We start from the raw sequence: 16953 nt of genomic DNA, 5'->3' as shown, positions 1-16953 counted from the left end.
GATACAGTGTAATCACAAGGATCCTTATCCAGAGCCAGAAGAGAGAATCAGAAAAAAGGGAGCATGGAAAGAACTCAGCAGGATATTGCTGCCTTTAAGGATGGAGGAAGGTCTCATGAATAGTCTCTAAAGGCTGGAAAGGGCAAGAAAACAGATCCTCCCTTAAAGCCTCCAAAAGAGAATGGAGGCCTGTTGACACCTTTTTAGGCCAATAGACCCATTTCAGATGTCTGAATGACAGAGGTGAAGGATAATAATTTTGTGTTTTAAGCCACTATGATGGTAGTAATGTGTTACAGCAGCTATAGAAAACTGATACAACACAGCCTCTTTAAACTAGGCATCTGGGACTTGAAAGAGACTGAGAAGAGTCAAACAGTAAGAAGGCACAATCTTCCAGAAACTGAGCATTCTGGATATAAAAAGAACAAAGCTTTCAGTATATTTCACCATTTCTCAGACAGACATCTGTTTTTAGACTAACAATCTGTATTATAACCTATGGCATCTTATATTCACTGTGGACCAAGCAACTTGCCATTGCCTGAAATTGATGGGATTAAAAAGTCATTAGCATCAAACCTTGCAAAGGGATTGCCAGCGGCTAGAAAGAACCTCACAGACCATGGCAGAGCACTCATCTGCCTCCCCAAAGCTCTTGAAGGCACAGAGCTGGATAATCTGTGAAAAATATAAGTATCCATGACTCTGAGATGAAAATGATTCAGAAAAGTCAGATTTAGAATATGAAGAAGTTTCATGAATACCTTAACTAATTTCATATATATATGTGTGTGTGTACATACACAAAATTGATAACTTCAACAAAAATGATGAGAAGCAAGACTACAGGCCTAAATAAATCTAAATACTCAAATGAAAATAAAAATTATAAGTGATGTGAAACCTCACATCATAATTTTATTGCCATAATTCTTATCTTTCTAGTTATATAAAAATAATGGAGCATCCTAATAAAATCAATGGCATGTTAGAGTCACTGAAGGACTTTTAAAGGAAGTGGGTTTACCACCTGCTTCTGTGTTGGGTATTTGAATTTGAGCCCATGAGAAGGGAGAAAGTCTTGCTATACAATGTTGGCAGGTATCTCCTCAATCAGCCTAGCTAGACTTCCAGAGTTCTGATGGAAGGGGAGAGAAAACCAGACACCTTAAGATATTTTCTCTACCATAACTGTGATGGAATAAAGTCTTCCAAATAGTGCCAGCTTCTTTATCTATGAAAGGAGGGGACTGGATGAAGTCAGTGGTTCTTAATCAGGCAGACACTTGGAACTCAATCACTAACTCAGGATCCCCGAGGATGCAGCTGGGCACATGGAGCCTCAGAAAGCACCTCCTGTGATTCCAATGCATGTCTCTGGTTACCAAGTTACTACTGCCTTGACTGGTTGGTTTCCAAGACACTCTAAAGTACTTCTCTCTTTTTCATTTTGTTTGTTTGTTTTACATTTTATGACAATGAGAGCAACATAGAAGTGATTAGTGACTACTTATCATGAGGGTTTCAAAGAATTAATAATTATAAGATTTGCTGAAATAAAAATCATGACAGCCATGTTGACAATAGACTATTTGAGAAACAAACAAATTTCTAATAAAAAGGTAACCATAGTTACCTTTCTGCCATAATACAAAAGGAAGAAAATTTCACAGTTAATCCAAAAGCTTTACATTACTTTTAAACATTTGCTTCCTACCACTTCACACCCACTAGGATGATTATTTTTAAAAAAAATAATGGAAAATAATATGTGTTCATGAGGTATGGAGAAGTTGGAATTCTTATACATTCCTGGTGGGAATATAAAGTGGTTTAGCCTCTGAGGAAAACATCTTGGCAATTAATCAAAAAGTTAAACATAGAATTACCATGTGCCCAGCAAATCCACTTTTAGGTATATATATAAAAATAAAAACTGTTACTCAAATAAATATGTGTATAGACATGTTCCAAACAGCACTATTCACAACAGTAAAAGGTAGAAACAATCCAAATACCCATGAATGGATAAATAAACAAATTGTTTACTTAACATATATGTGTGTTAAACAATACACATACAATGGAATATTACTCAGCCATAAAAAAAACAAAGTACAGATATAAGCTGCTACAACATGGATGAAACACAAATTATGCTAAGTGAAGAAGCCAGATCCAAAATGTCACATATTGTATGGTTTTGTTTGTATGGTGGTTTAGTTGCTAAGTCATGTCCAGTTCTTTGTGATTCCATGGACTGTAGCCCCCCAGGCTCCTCTGTACCTGGGATTCTTCAGGCAAGAATATTGGAGTGGGTTGCCATTTCCTTCTCCAGGGATCTTCCCGACCCAGGGATCAAACCCAGGTCTCCTGCACTGCAGGCAGATTCTATGCTGACTGAGCTACTGGGGATGCACAGAACATGTGCCACCCAACGTGGGGCCTGAACCCATGACCTGAGATTAAGAGTCGCATGCTCTACTGACTGAGATAGCCGGGCACTTCTATTTCTGTGAAATATCCAAATTGGTAAATCCATAGAGGCAAAACATGGTTGCCAGAGGCTGAGAGTAACTGCTTACTGGGCACAGAGTTGCATTTTGAGTGAAGAAAATGTTTAGGAACTAGACAGAGGTGGCAGTTGCACCATATTTTGAATGTACTCAAGGCCCCTAATTTGTTCATATTAAAAAGAGTTAATTTGGTTAATTTTATGTTACAAGTATTTTACCTCAATTAAAAAAAAAAAAGGAAAAGGACAGAACATAAGATTTTGCTCCAAGCCTGGTATGACAACTACTAATTCTGATCCTGATTATTCTGCCCTTCTTAAAATGAAATGGGTAATGTTTATAATTATAAATTTAAAATTGTGCTAAATTTACTAGCATACAAGTTTTGAAAATACATGTGCTTTCTATATATCCAGGAAGGTATCATCTGTGTCTCTCTTCCCTACCTAATTTCAGAACATTCTTACTCCTTGTCAAAATTTTTGCCAAAAAATTTTGCTTATGGAAGCTAGAATTCTTACTTAGCACAAAGGTGAATATTTGAATAATACAGCTATAGTAAAATTTTTAAAATAATTTTCATTAAACTAAAAAGCAATTCACACAATACTTAAATAAAACATAAAACAACACATTAAACATATCCAGGTGGGCACATTTTAAAATACACTTTACTTAGAATTGATGACAATGTTTCTAAAATGCAGACTAAGTAAGGGACGGGAAATTTCAGTCAGTTTTACTGACTATATATGTAACAGTCTTACCAAAAAACAAAAATCAGAACATTTCTAAAAATGGAAGACTCCACACACACAAGATAAATGCATTAGGTTATTCCACTCTACTCTGGAAATGTTTATCTTTTAAATAAAAAATAAAATACATAAATATGGTAGTGGTTATTTTTCTTTTTCCTCACAAAACCACACGAATTCAGAGTGAGTCTTCTGAGTTTTGATATACAGCCATTTTCAAACTTTGATGGTACTCCCAGCATTTAATAGAAATTCACGCCTGCATCGAGATTACCTTAAGCAATCTAATCGCGGTCACCCAGCACGTCCTACTCTGCTCTTCTTCTGCACAGAGCATTTTCAGGTCTCGGGGCCCTCCCGCTTTGTTAGGCTAGAAGGCCACAGCACATTGTTTATCGTTAATGCATATCTTGAAGGTAACACCTGTTGAAATAAAAGCCACTAAAATTCTCCTATATATAAGAGAAAGCTGTCTCTTTTTAAAAGAAATTAAAAGAAACTCAAGCTTACCTAAAAGGCTGAGGCTTGCTTTATTCATCTAGCAAAATATTAAGCCTGTACCTTAAAGCAGAATCCATAGTTAGTCGGTGCTCCGTGTTTTTTTTTGCCTGCCAGTGACACATAAATATCACTATTGCCAAATTCGCTGAAAAACTGCAAATGCCGTGGTTCCTTAAAAAAATATACATGTGTGTGTTGAAATGGGTACATATATTTTACACTACCTTTTGTATTTCTATTATATTATGTAATTTATACCTTGGTAAACATTATCTCAAATAATACCATAGAAACAAAAGGAGAGGAAAACTAAGTCACCATATCCTTAGATAACCAGGAGCTGGATATGAGATTATTTAATTTAAGAAGAGGTGACCTGTTTACAATTTAACTTCCAATATACCAAAAAATATATCTCCATATTTATTTATTTTTTTAAATTTTATTTTATTTTTAAACTTTACACTATTGTATTGGTTTTGCCAAATATCGAAATGAATCCGCCACAGGCAAAATGACTCGCTTTAACCATCACTTCAAGGAATCTGAGGGAAAGAAGAAAGAGAGCAAAGAACAGCTTTTGAAAATGTTTTCTTTAGCTGGGTTTCAAACAATGGTAGTTCCTCAAAGGGAAGAAGGGTGGTTTAAGCTTCTGCAGCAGTAAAAGAAAAGAAAGAAAAAAGAAACAGATGAAGCTCCCTGCTGCATTGAGAAGCGATCACTCCTCATGTTTGTGTACTGCCTCAAACACCACAGCAAGCAATGAGGGAGGCAGCACAACCCCCTTCTTTTATAAAAGCAAGGGAGCCTGTACAGATAAATGCAGGGAGATTACCTGGCGATGGAATTGTATGATTTTCAAGGCAAAATGGAATCGTGAAGGGCTATTTTTTCTCTGGGAAAGCCATGAGATTTAGAGTTGGTCATGGGAAATCTGGGTCATACTCTTCTGTGATAGGTTAATAACTTGGAGAAATGCTTAATTCTGGGGTTGAATGTATAATCAAAACTGAGCAAAATGCACTTGTTCTTTAAAATCTTGCTACTAGCAGTCTCAGACCAGCAGTATCATCAGCATCTGGGAATTTATTAAAAATGGAAAATCTCAGGGCCCACCCCAGATCTGCTGATTCAAAACCAAAATCTATAGTTTAACAAGAACTCAAGTGATTGTATGCACTGAAAGACAAAGCAGAACATTCAGCAATTTGAGCAACCCATTCAAATCCAAATCCAAAAAAATTCAGTCATTGGACAGTAGGCTGGCTATCCCATCAAGAGTTTCTGTTGTATGCAACTGTTTCTCTATGTGTCACTGTTCTTTAGGCACTTTAACCCAATGAATGAATATAGTTCCCAACTCCATGGAAGAATGCAGCAGAAAAGAAAATTGTTAGAGACCCAATCTAGGGTCCTGGGAGAAGGGAGGAGGAGGAGGGAGAAAGGTACTCTCACTGGCATGGCCTTTAAAACTTTATTCCTTGATAGAAACTTTGCTCATAAAAATGTCTGATTTCTATCAAGATGGAATAAAACCATTCCTGCCCACTGATACTGTAGAAGTCAATGTAGCTGAGTCCTTTGGATGCGAGAAAAAGGCAACTCAAGAAATACTGGAAGGCCATAAGAGGCATGATCAGCTTCTTCTCTTGAGTTTTTTCCCACTAGTTTGGATGGTATCACTGACTCAATGGACATGAGTATGAGTAAACTTCAGGAGTTGGTGATGGACAGGGAGGCCTGACATGCTGCAGTCCATGGGGTAGCAAAGAGTTGGACATGACTGAGCGACTGAACTGAACTGAAGTGCAGACATATCAAGGTTTACAACACTATTAGACTGCAGGCTGAGCTGGCATGGTTAGCAAAGCTATGCATGCACACGTGTACATAAGGGGGGAGGTGGACAGCAGGGTACTTAGATATTTCTCTGTAAATGTAAGTCACAGCCATTCCTCCAAGGCTTGCAAAAGTGTTTATGCAACTCCTGTGCAGCCTACATCTTCACAAAGTAAAATAAACAAGACCCTTCTCATAGAAAAAGGGAAGGAAATGGTCACTTTGCCAGGCAGGTATGCCATATTAGACTTTAGACAACCTACATGATTTGTATCAAAGTCATAATCCTTGGGGTTATCTAATATATGGAATTCCTTTTCTGAGGGAGAAGGTAAAATCATTTTCATGTATAAACTACAGAACACATGCTTATTAAGCACAGGCTAGAGAGAAGACCGGGCTTCCCTGGTGGTTCAGAGGTAAACAGTCTACTGCAATGCAGGACATGCAGGTTCAATCCCTGGGTTGGGAAGATCCCCTGGAGGAGGAAATGGCAACCCACTTCAGTATTCTTGCCTGGGAAATCCCATAGTCAGAGGAGCCTGGCGGGCTACAGTCCATGGGGTCTCAAAGAGTTGGACGTGCGTGCTGCATGTTAAGTTACTTCAGTTGTGTCCAACTCTTTGCGACCCCATGGACTACAGCCCCCCACAACCCCCAGGCCCCTCTGTCCATTCTCCAGGCAAGAATACTGGAGTGGGTTGCCATTTCCTTGTTTAAGAGTTGGACACGACTTAGCTAATAAACAACAGAAAGAAGGCTGTTATGTATGATGCCCAGCAAAGTCAGATACCATGCTGAGGAGAGCTAAAGTATGACCTGAGGATAGAGGTTTGATACTTGTAATGCCACCCAGCCAAGGGGGAACCATGGCAAGGATAAGAGCATGGCTCCAACAGATGGAATAAGAGCTGTCTTATTATGCAATCAGTAGGAAAAGAAAGGAGCCAGGTGAAAGAAAAAGATAATGGGCAGTGGATGTTCATGAGAAACCAATTAAAGAATTCAGGAACTGAGGAGATACTATCATATCTTCCAGTGAAGAATCACTGGAAAGACAGTGAAAGAAACACGGTCCCTGGATTTAGAATCTATTTTTCTCCCATGTTAAAAGTAAAAAGGTGACCCAACACACATTTGTTTAAAACTAACTTCATATATTACTTCATACATTAGGAACACTGGGAAAAGAGAACGTTCATTACAAAGGTTAAGGAAAAATCTAAAATCTTAATTAAAAAAATGGGTAATTATTCATCCTAACATTATCTACAATATAAAAATTTGAGAACTCGGTTTAAATCCTCAAGAAAAGTTAAATGCATCTATAAGATAGAATGGGGCTTCCCTGGTGGCTCAGAATACTAGAAGTCAAACTATATATACTTATAAACAAACATAAAAGATTTCTGTGAAGGAATGGGTTACTAAGTGGAGCTCTATTCCATGAAATATTCTACCACTTAAATCTTAAAGAAACACACACACACACACACAAACACCTGCAAATCTTCATGCACAAGCGTGTGAGTAGCAACAAAGGAAAACTGTGTTTCAGGGAAGCCAGGAAACCATGCAAGAAAAATGGGGGAAAACATGGTATCATTACTTCTTTGCAACTCTGTAACTCCTGTTAGGACCACTGCCCAAATATCTAGTCTCCATCATTAGCTGTGTTCTGGGCATTTCCATTTGATGCTTCATCATCGATGCAATATATCTTGAACTAAGATCATTGTCTTTCTTCTAAGATGGTGACCTTGAAACAAATCTCCTATTCCTGTTTATTTCATCATTTTCTATTTATTTTCCTTTCGTGTCCTCTAAGAACATTAAGTGCTTCCTCTTCTTTCATATCAACTGTCAACAAAGCTTGGCCATTTGCCATTTGATCTTACATCCACCCCTTTCTTCTCTCTCCACTGTTCATCCTAGGTTAGATCTCATCACCTCCATCCTTGATTAATGAAATGATCATCTAATTAGCACTAATCAGCATCTGTACCTCAACTCAATCAATCATTCTTTCTCCCTTCCCTGCTAACTACCCACCCCCATCTCCCCTGCTCCCTTCCCCTCTTCATTTTTCTGTCTCTCTAGTTGATTTTTTAAGCTTCCTATGGCCATACTAATCTTCTTACAACCTGATCATTTCAGTCTTCACCCAAAATTAAAAGATCTGTCCGTGTCCTAACCTGAAGAAACTGTGAATGTGACCTCCTTTTTTTTTTGCAAAGGGGTCTTTGCAGATGTAATTAAGTTAAGGATCTAAAGATGAGATCTTCCTAGATTATCTGGGTGGGCTCTAAATCCATGACAAGTGTCCTTATCAGAGACACACAGAGAAAGGAGAAGATGGTATGAAGAGAGAGGCAGAGACTGGAGGCAGCCACAAACAAAGGGAAACCTAGAGCCAGGACTAGCCAAGACAGAAAACAGTACTACAATGTAAAGGATCAAATATTGAAAATGAGAAATAAATAATGAACATCTTCAGCATATAAGAAAAACAAGAATTTGCAGACTGAGTGTGTATGTTGAGAATCAAGCCAGGTTTAGCAGAATATATTTGAACATACCAAGAAATATGCCAGGAAATGACTAAATACCGAAGATGATAATAAAATTTGAAAACGAGCCAGAGAAAAATGACAGATTACCCATCAAAAAGCAACAATGTTGTCAGTGACAAAACAGAGGCATGAACATAGAATTAAACTCTCATGAAAACTCTCAAAAGTAGTTTTACTTAAAAGGAATCTATGCATTGCATAAAATATCAAGACACAGAATGCAGGCATATGGTGTAGTCGGCAACTACTAGGCTCCATAGAAACAGTCTACCTAGTGCTAGCACTAAGGCAATTATACGCATATGTGATTCTGTGTGTGTGTAGGAACATCAGCACAGCCATGTCTGTGTAACTGTATACATAGATAGGTATGCATACACAAACACACAAACACATACATCCACCTGATCATAACACAACTTCCTCTAGGAATTTACAGTCTAGGTGAGGAGGCAAAACTGACACACACAAAGCAATTAATAAGCAGTTACAGACTCAGCTAAGTGTTATTAACTGCTCAACATCAACAGGTCAGTAATATGAACCTGGGTAAAAAGAAAAGATGTGAACTCTGATGGGCTTCAAAACCCCAGCCTTGATAAGAAAAACGAGGGCGGATTCAGAGTGGGGGAAAAATGAGCAAGGAATGTGATACTGAAACAAGAGCATCCAAATTCCATCAAAGGATGTATATTGAAACTAGTGGAAAATAAAGCTGAATAATTAGTTTTTAAACAGGTTATGGCAAATGTTTGGAATCTTAAAAAAAAAACCAAATATCAATACCATGTAATAAAATAATAAATAAAACAAAGTAAAGTCCATTTTAACTTACAACTTCCATATAATTCATAATATATCATTGATCATATATCATAATATATCATTACAATTTACCTTTGATGTCCCTTTAGTAGAAAAATATAAACCGGATCTTCTTAAAAGGAAATAAATCTTTTTCCAGGACTTCTTTCCCTGTTCTTTTGCATGTAAGAAGCCATGGATTTCAGGATATGTGCTTGAACTTAGAAACATCTGGAAGAAAAATTAGACACTCTGATATAGTTTCTGAATCAATGATACTGTAGCTTTATACTTCAAATAGAAATGTGCACCTTCAAACAGGACTTACACCACTTATACACCACTATGGAAATGGGGATATATATACACAGAAAATAAATCAGTCTTCTGAAACCCTCAGGCAAGTTCCAAATGGAAATATGCTCACAAAATATATATTCTGAGTGATCAGTACTTAGTCAAACACCAAAATTATAAGCTATTTCAATGTCCATTTGAAAAGTTCAACTTCATCTTGATACTTTTCATCTCATTCTTTAATAAAAGGTGAAAGATTTATAAGATCTGGAGAGAAACCAGAGTATCTTTTCATCCCTTTCGGTGATTTCCCTCGAGATTATAGATTGACCTATCAACTTCAACTTCATTACAGTCTAAGTAAGACCACGATCCAGACTTCCATTATTCAGTGAATAAAGAAATTGAGCCAAATTCATCTCCTCAATGAAGGTAAAGCAAATAATCTCTTCTTCGTCCTCTATGGTTCTCAGTTGTGGGTGGGTATGGCAGGTTGTGTTTTCCAAAGAGAACTGCAACAGTAGCTCTTCTGCAAGTGTTACCCTGCTACTGAACCAAGAAATGAAGTTTCTCCACCCCCTTGAATCTGGGCAACGCTTGTGGCTGCTCTGATCAAAAGGATGTGGTGGGAGAGGCACACTGCTGATTCTAACTCTCTGTCCCTTAACTAGCCTGATGGCTTTCACTCATTAACTCTTGGACGCTAGCTGTCATGTAAGAAACTGGACTACCCTGAGATGGCTGTATAGTGAGAAGCACAACGCAACTGGAAAAGCTCTAGAGGATGAGACATCATGTAGGGCTGGGGAGAGGTGAGAAAGAGAGAGGGAGAGGTGCCAAGCAATACCAGGCACATACAGTGAAAAGCCACTTTAGAAGTGGATCCATAACCCCTTTGGGAGTCAATCTGCCTCAGAAAACCATCCAGCTAAGCCCTTTCCAAATCCTGACCTACAAAACTTTTGATAAAACGTGAGTGGATACTTAAGCCATTACAGTTTGGCCTAGTTTACTACCCAGTGAAAAGTAGCTGAGACAGAGGGCATGTGTCAGTCAGGAAATGGAGAATGAAAAGGACTAGCTCTGAGTAGCTGTGCTCAGCATCCTTAGTTAAGACAGTGGAAATGCATTAGTGTCTCATTAAAAGAAGAAAATAGAAACCTCTATGAATAAACTAATGCAAAATAGAAAAACTAAAACTAAAAGAAAGCATTATCTAAAACAACGTGACATATTTTTAAAAGGCTATTCAGGGAAATACCGAGAGTAGATAATGTTTTTTAAGTAAATTAAAAAAAAGTTTTAATTTAATGAGCCACAGATATTAATTAATTGACATGCAAAACAGGGAAGTAGGTTTTTTAGTTTGAGTGCTTTCCAAGTTATTAAACCAAACCAATTAAATTTTAAAAAGGGAGTCACAGAGGTCACACTAGAAAAAGGAGGAACGTTTTAAAAAGTGGAAATATTGCCTCAGTGGAGAGAAGAGGTCAGGGGCACATACAGGACTATCTGATTCCAAAGTTCTGATTTTTCTTGTTTTTTAATCTAACATTAAAGCAGTATAACTAAATTATAGGAGAATTTGGGAAAGGAGGCAGAAGAACTCCAACCCACCACTCTCTCATAATCCAAATGCAAAGTATTAAAAGAGGCATGAGAGTGGGGGTCCTGGGGCACTACCTCCGCTGCAATTCACCCTAATTCCATGGGGTGTCTGTGAAAACCCACTAGCTTTTGGAGAAATCTTGACACCAATCATATGTCCAAAATATTTTGAAGCAAAAAATGAAATACAACCTATTAAAAATAAAAAGCCCACAGAAAAGAAATCTGTGATCCTCAGTGTATTTACCAATATATTCAAATATCAATATATTCAAAGTAATATCTATGCTGGAACTATTAAAAGTTTTCCTCATTAAAGATGAGAGAATATTGAGTGGATTCGAGGATGCCTGCTGTTTAAATCAAACAGCGACCATTATAAAGACACTGCTTACCATTAACCTGTTAACAAGTATAGTATCAAACATAAAATATCTGAAACCTTTTATTGTAATGCAAATGTCTTGGGAAAATGGTCACGTAAAGCCATAGCCAGTTTGGAAGAAATGCCCAACAGATGCAAAACTAAGGAAATGTTAAATACTTAGTATTCTTAACTCAGCCATTTCATATTTCAATCAGGTATTTCCATCATAGATAGTATTTCATTGAATTGCTAAATATTTTATCACAAACAGGATTAAAGGCATTTATTATAAAGTTAATAACAAATATCTGTTTGTAAAGGGTCTACAATTTACTGGAAATTTTGACTTTTTCAAACACTAACATATTCTTTAAATATGTCACAGAGCAAAACTCTGCAAATTTCCTTTTGTGATACACTTAAAATCCTTTGACAATTGTCCAAAACTGGAAAGAATAATATAGTGATGGGGTCTTTATTGACTTAGGGAACTCTTTATCTAGATTTTGTTTTTTCCTAATCTTTTCCAACTTTATCTCCATCAAAAATTAGTAATTTAAGACATAACATCCAAAATCTGGACATGTATAAATATGGATCTGACTGAATAGCCATTTCTCCAAAGAAGATATACAGATGGCACATGAAAAGGTACTCAGCATTGCTTATTATTAGAGAAATGTAAATCAAATCTACAATGAGGTATCACCTCACACTGGTCAGAATGGCCATCATTAAAAAGTATACAAATAATAAATGCTGGAGAGTATGTGGAGAAAAGGGGACCCTCCTACACTGTTAGTAGGAATGCAAATTGGTACAGCCATTATGGAGAACAGTATGAAGATTCCTTAAAAAAACTAAAAATAGATCTAAAAATATGATCTTGTAAGCCCATTCTTAGGCATATATCCAGAGAAAACCATAATTGGCAAAGATACATGCCTCCCAATGTTCATGGATGCGCTATTTACAATAGCCAAGACATGGAAGCAACCTAAATGTCCATTGACAGATGAATGAATAAAGATGTGATATATTTACATAATGAATATGGAATATTATTCAGCCATAAAAAGAATGAAATAATGCCATTTTAAGCAACATGAATGGACCTAGAGATTTTCATACTAAAAAGTGAAGTAAGCCAGAGAAAGATGAATAACATATAATATTGCTTATATGTATAATCCTAAAAAAAAATTATATAAATGAACTTATATACAAAACAGAAACAGATCCACAGACATAGAAAACAAACTTATGGTTACCAAAGGGGAAAGCAGAGGATAAATTAAGAGTTTGGAAACAACATATACATACTACTATATATAAAATAGGTAACTAATAAAGACCTACAAGGACCTATACTCAATATTTTGTAATAGCCTATAAAAGAATCTGAAAAAATAGATATATACGTATGTATAACTGAATCACTTTGCTGTACACATGAAACTAACAGAACACTGTAAATCAACTATACTTCAATAAAAACAGAGAATTTTTAGTCTCATAAAGTAAAAAAAAAGGGGGGCATTGAAATGCAAGATGCAATTGCATAAAAATGCAATTTTATATCTACTTATAAAATTCGATAAATAAATAAATATGGACCTTACAGTTTCCCTTTATTATTTATTACTTACATACTTTATTGAAAATATATTTTACCTGCAAAATCTGTGTGGGGGATATTTCACCATTGGTTTCAGTTGCAAAAGACACCATATGCTCTGGAAAAAAATACTAACGAAAAAATACATGTTACATTCTCCCAAAAGCCATGCCAGAAAAGACGGAACTATGACCAACAGAGTAATCTAAAGCAAAAGCTCTTAAATCAGTGTTTTGAAAATTCACCCAAAGCACTTTTTAAAATGCCAGTCCCTGAATCTAACCAATACACAGGTACCTTACATGAGGCAGACACTCTCAGGGAGTGCCGACACATGAAGACCCGTGTACCTCCAGTTACAAAACACTGCCCTCAGGCTGCTCGTGTGTGAGCTCCCATGCCTTGTCCCAGAGTCCTGCAACCACTCTAGCAGGTACTGAAGGACTCTTTTATAAACTCAAGGCTCACAGAAGTAGAGTATCTACCCAAGGTCACAGCCACATTATAAAGGAGCCAGGACTTGACTAGAGGATCAGGTTGCTAAAAGGACAGTTTTTTCTACCTACTGTTTTCCCAAACCTGTTTAATCATAAAATTCACCCAGAAAAGCTGTTTAAAATAGGAATTCCCAGGCCTCAATCCTGGAGCGTCTGATCAGTAGGTCAGGGTAGATCTGGTCCTGTTTTTTTAATAAGCACTATCCCCTCCCCCAAGAAACTTTTATGATCAGGCAAGTTTGGAAAATTACATGCCACTATACTTCCTTTCATTTCCTGGAGAAGGAAATGGCAACCCACTCCAGTGTTCTTGCCTGGAGAATCTCAGGGGTGGGGGAGCCTCATGGGCTGCCGTCTATGGGATCGCACAGAGTCGGGGACACGACTGAAGAGACTTAGCAGCAGCATACTTCCTCTAGGACAGGGTTTTTGAATAGTAGCTCTATTAACATTGTTTAATAACACTGTACTGGGGGGACTGTTCTGTGCATTGCAGAATGCTTAGAGCATCCCTGGCCTCCCACTAGCAGCCCCCCTTCCCCTCAGTATGACAACCAAAAAGGTCTTCAGACATCATTATCAATCACTCTCAGCTGAGAACCACTACTCTAAGTCTACAAAATAAATCTATAGCCTTATTTAAATTAAAAAAAATTAGATAAACCAAAAATGAGCACTAAATCATATGTCTTTAATGATGACTTTTAAATTTCTTGCTTTTAATAAAGATTCACAACAAGAAAACAGTTTCCTTTTAAATTCTATTTAGTTTTTATTAGGACTCTAATTTTATTCGTCAAAGATCATCCCATTATGTTTCTATTAATAGGTTCAAATAAAGAGAACGTAAGAGGCCTTTCTGGGTTTGAAAATATTCTATTATGGTGTGTATCATATATTTTTCATTAAGTATATCATTTCAATCCAATTATCCAAAACTTAGTGTAAAAATATGCTACAGCTGCAGAGACAAAAACAATTTAAAATAATGAGCCCAGAGGCTATTCTGACTTCTCTAGATCACTAGTCTTCATTAGTATGTGACATACATTTATTTTCTTTTAAAAAGAACTATAATGAAAGTAGTATTTACTAGATAATGGACTGGTATTTATCTCATTTCTTCTTAGCTCACTAATTATTGCACTGAAAACAAAATAATTTGGAACAGCAAGATGCTTGTCAATCTAAACTTCTGGTTAAGTTTCAACACTCCTAACAAACATAAATCTGTTTTTCCTTTAGAATTTTTCTTAATTTCCTAAGTTCTGCAAAAGACTTAAACCATAGTATCTTGGAACCTGCTTGGGAGATATCTAATAATTCATTTCCCAAATCAAATGTAGTTTTTTTTTCTTAAAAGGCAATAAAAGAAAGCAACAGTTCCCCAAAACTCTGTATATGAACTTCTGTGAGCATGTCGACTGTAAGTTTAAAGGACTAGAATTCTTACCTACAATTTACCAAGTACAGAATTGTACTTTATCTATAGTGTACTTTTTCCTCACATAAAATAAAATTCAACTAAACTCATTTATTTTCCATAACTATTAATTGGGATTTCACTTACCATTGGGTTTTTAAAGAATTCATATTTGGCATAATTTTTTCTAAAGTATAGCTTATTTTCTTCTTCCATTCCCCAGTTAGATAGCACTTCAATCACCAGCTCGTGGTCTTCTATTGTTCTTTCTGTAAAGAATGTTCCAGTGAGCATGTCAACAGATAGATGGGTGGATGGATGGATGAATAGACAGGAAGATGGACAGTAGGTAAACAAATATATATATGGACATATATATCCATACAAATATATAAAATATATTATGTATGTATCTTTATTAAACATAGCCAATTTAAACTCAATTCTGAAATAGCCAGAATGATAAAATTTTCATCAACTTTGAATTTGCAATGTCGATTTCACACCAAAGCAGTTTGTAACCCAAAGAGAAAAATGACATAAAATATCACAATGCACTTTTCACTAATTCTCAATCTCCTTTTACAGCTACGTAAATTATAAGTTTGTAACAAACCTGCATTAAGAATATGAGAGCTATTATTTTTCTCTAACTCATCATGGTGCCAAAAATTAAAATATTTGCCTCAAGGTTGAACAATTCATCCCATTAAGAGATGAAAAATTTTGACAGGTACAGCATGCATTTAAGACTCATAATCTGGATAGTTGAGAAAAATTAAAATAAATGCTTTAAAAAAGAAACTTTTAATGCAAGGACATACACTTTTTAAGAAACTTAATTTCATGTGGTACTTTTTATTTTCAAAACTAATGTTCAGGCACTTTGTATTAACAAAGAAGATAATTAGGCAGGGTGGGAAGGCACTTAGGAGAAAAGGAACTTAAATGAAAAAAGCAATGGCATCTTTAAAGGGTGAACATAACATGCAAAATTCCTGTTTTAAAAAGAACCTGTGATGTTCACAGTGGTACTATTCATAATAGCCCCAAACTGGAAGCTATCTAAATGCCTATCAATGTGAGAATGAATAAGTAAATTGTGTAAAGGACACAGTGGAATATACACTACACAACACACAATTGCATGGATGAATTCCACAAACATAATAGTAATGAAAGAAGTCAGACACAAAGAATAACATTCTATTTTTATAAGTTCAAAACAAATACAACAGATCTACGGTGTCAGAAATCAAGATAACGGGTACAGTGGGTGAGTGTGCAGGGGTGTGAGGGAACCACCGGGTAAAGGAGATATTCTGTTTCTTAATCTGGATGTTAGATACTCAGGTACATATAATACAACATCTGAGAATCCATCAAGTTGTCTACATTTGTTCTCTTAGGGTAAGGTATGTCACACTTCAATAAAAGGGTAAAGAAAAGTGACTATGAAATTATTAATGCAAAACGGAGAAGAGTCAGATAAGAAATACAGAAATCCTCTGCTTTTTTTAGGTGCTTCATGAACCTTTTTGGAAAGAATCTGTCTCAGAAATTCAACACTCAGTAATAATTTATGACCTACAACACCCAAACCCTTGAAAGTAATGTCATACTTAAACAGAAGCTTATGCATCTGAAAGGAAGTTCTTGTAAGAGCTCTCAGTGAATGTGGATGAGTTGGAACTAAGTGTGTATCAGTACTCTGGATTCTGTTCCTAACTCCGATCGTTCTTTTTCTGTCTCATTGACTAGCTCTGGTAGCTCCTGCTCTCCTAAGATGCAGTCCTTGGCTTGACTCTTTTCTTTCCCTTCTCTCAACTAATTCACTCTCCCTCCTCTTCAGCTATTAAGGCTGTCTGTCAAGTTCCTTGAATTGAAATCTCCAGCTGCAGTTGCTTTCACTGGCACTTCAATCCTAACTGCTAGACTTTCCACCACTGCAAACATAGTCTGTCTAAAACCAAAGTTCCGAAGGGTGGTTCCTCAAAATATTACACAATCCCAGCAATTCCACTTCTGAGTACATAACCAAAAGAAGTGAAAACAAGGACTGAAACTGGTACTTGTACATCAGTGTTCATTGTAACATCATTCACAGTAGCCAGGAAGTAAAAACATCCTCACGCCCATCAACAAACGA

General features: G+C 36.4%; 1 protein-coding gene across 5 annotated transcripts in view; it reads right to left on the bottom strand.

The window, feature by feature from the left end:
- GRB14 (growth factor receptor bound protein 14) overlaps positions 1-16953 on the bottom strand; it is a 128920-nt gene that overhangs the window by 14469 nt on the left and 97498 nt on the right. For 3 of the 5 annotated variants that reach the window (NM_001011681.3, XM_010801964.4, XM_010801965.4), the window contains 5 exons: positions 14952-15073; positions 12941-13015; positions 9088-9225; positions 3839-3949; positions 3552-3647 (listed from right to left, as the gene is read on the bottom strand). In NM_001011681.3, coding sequence (NP_001011681.2) covers positions 3552-3647; positions 3839-3949; positions 9088-9225; positions 12941-13015; positions 14952-15073 — 542 coding nt within the window. The remainder of the gene's footprint in view (positions 1-3551; positions 3648-3838; positions 3950-9087; positions 9226-12940; positions 13016-14951; positions 15074-16953) is intronic. The other 2 variants (XM_024999504.2, XM_024999498.2) reach the window with 2 other exon arrangements.

Source organism: Bos taurus, chromosome 2 (genome assembly GCF_002263795.3).
Source record: "Bos taurus isolate L1 Dominette 01449 registration number 42190680 breed Hereford chromosome 2, ARS-UCD2.0, whole genome shotgun sequence".
Taxonomy (NCBI): Eukaryota; Metazoa; Chordata; class Mammalia; order Artiodactyla; family Bovidae; genus Bos; species Bos taurus.
This window is presented reverse-complemented; position numbering and strand designations above follow the sequence as displayed.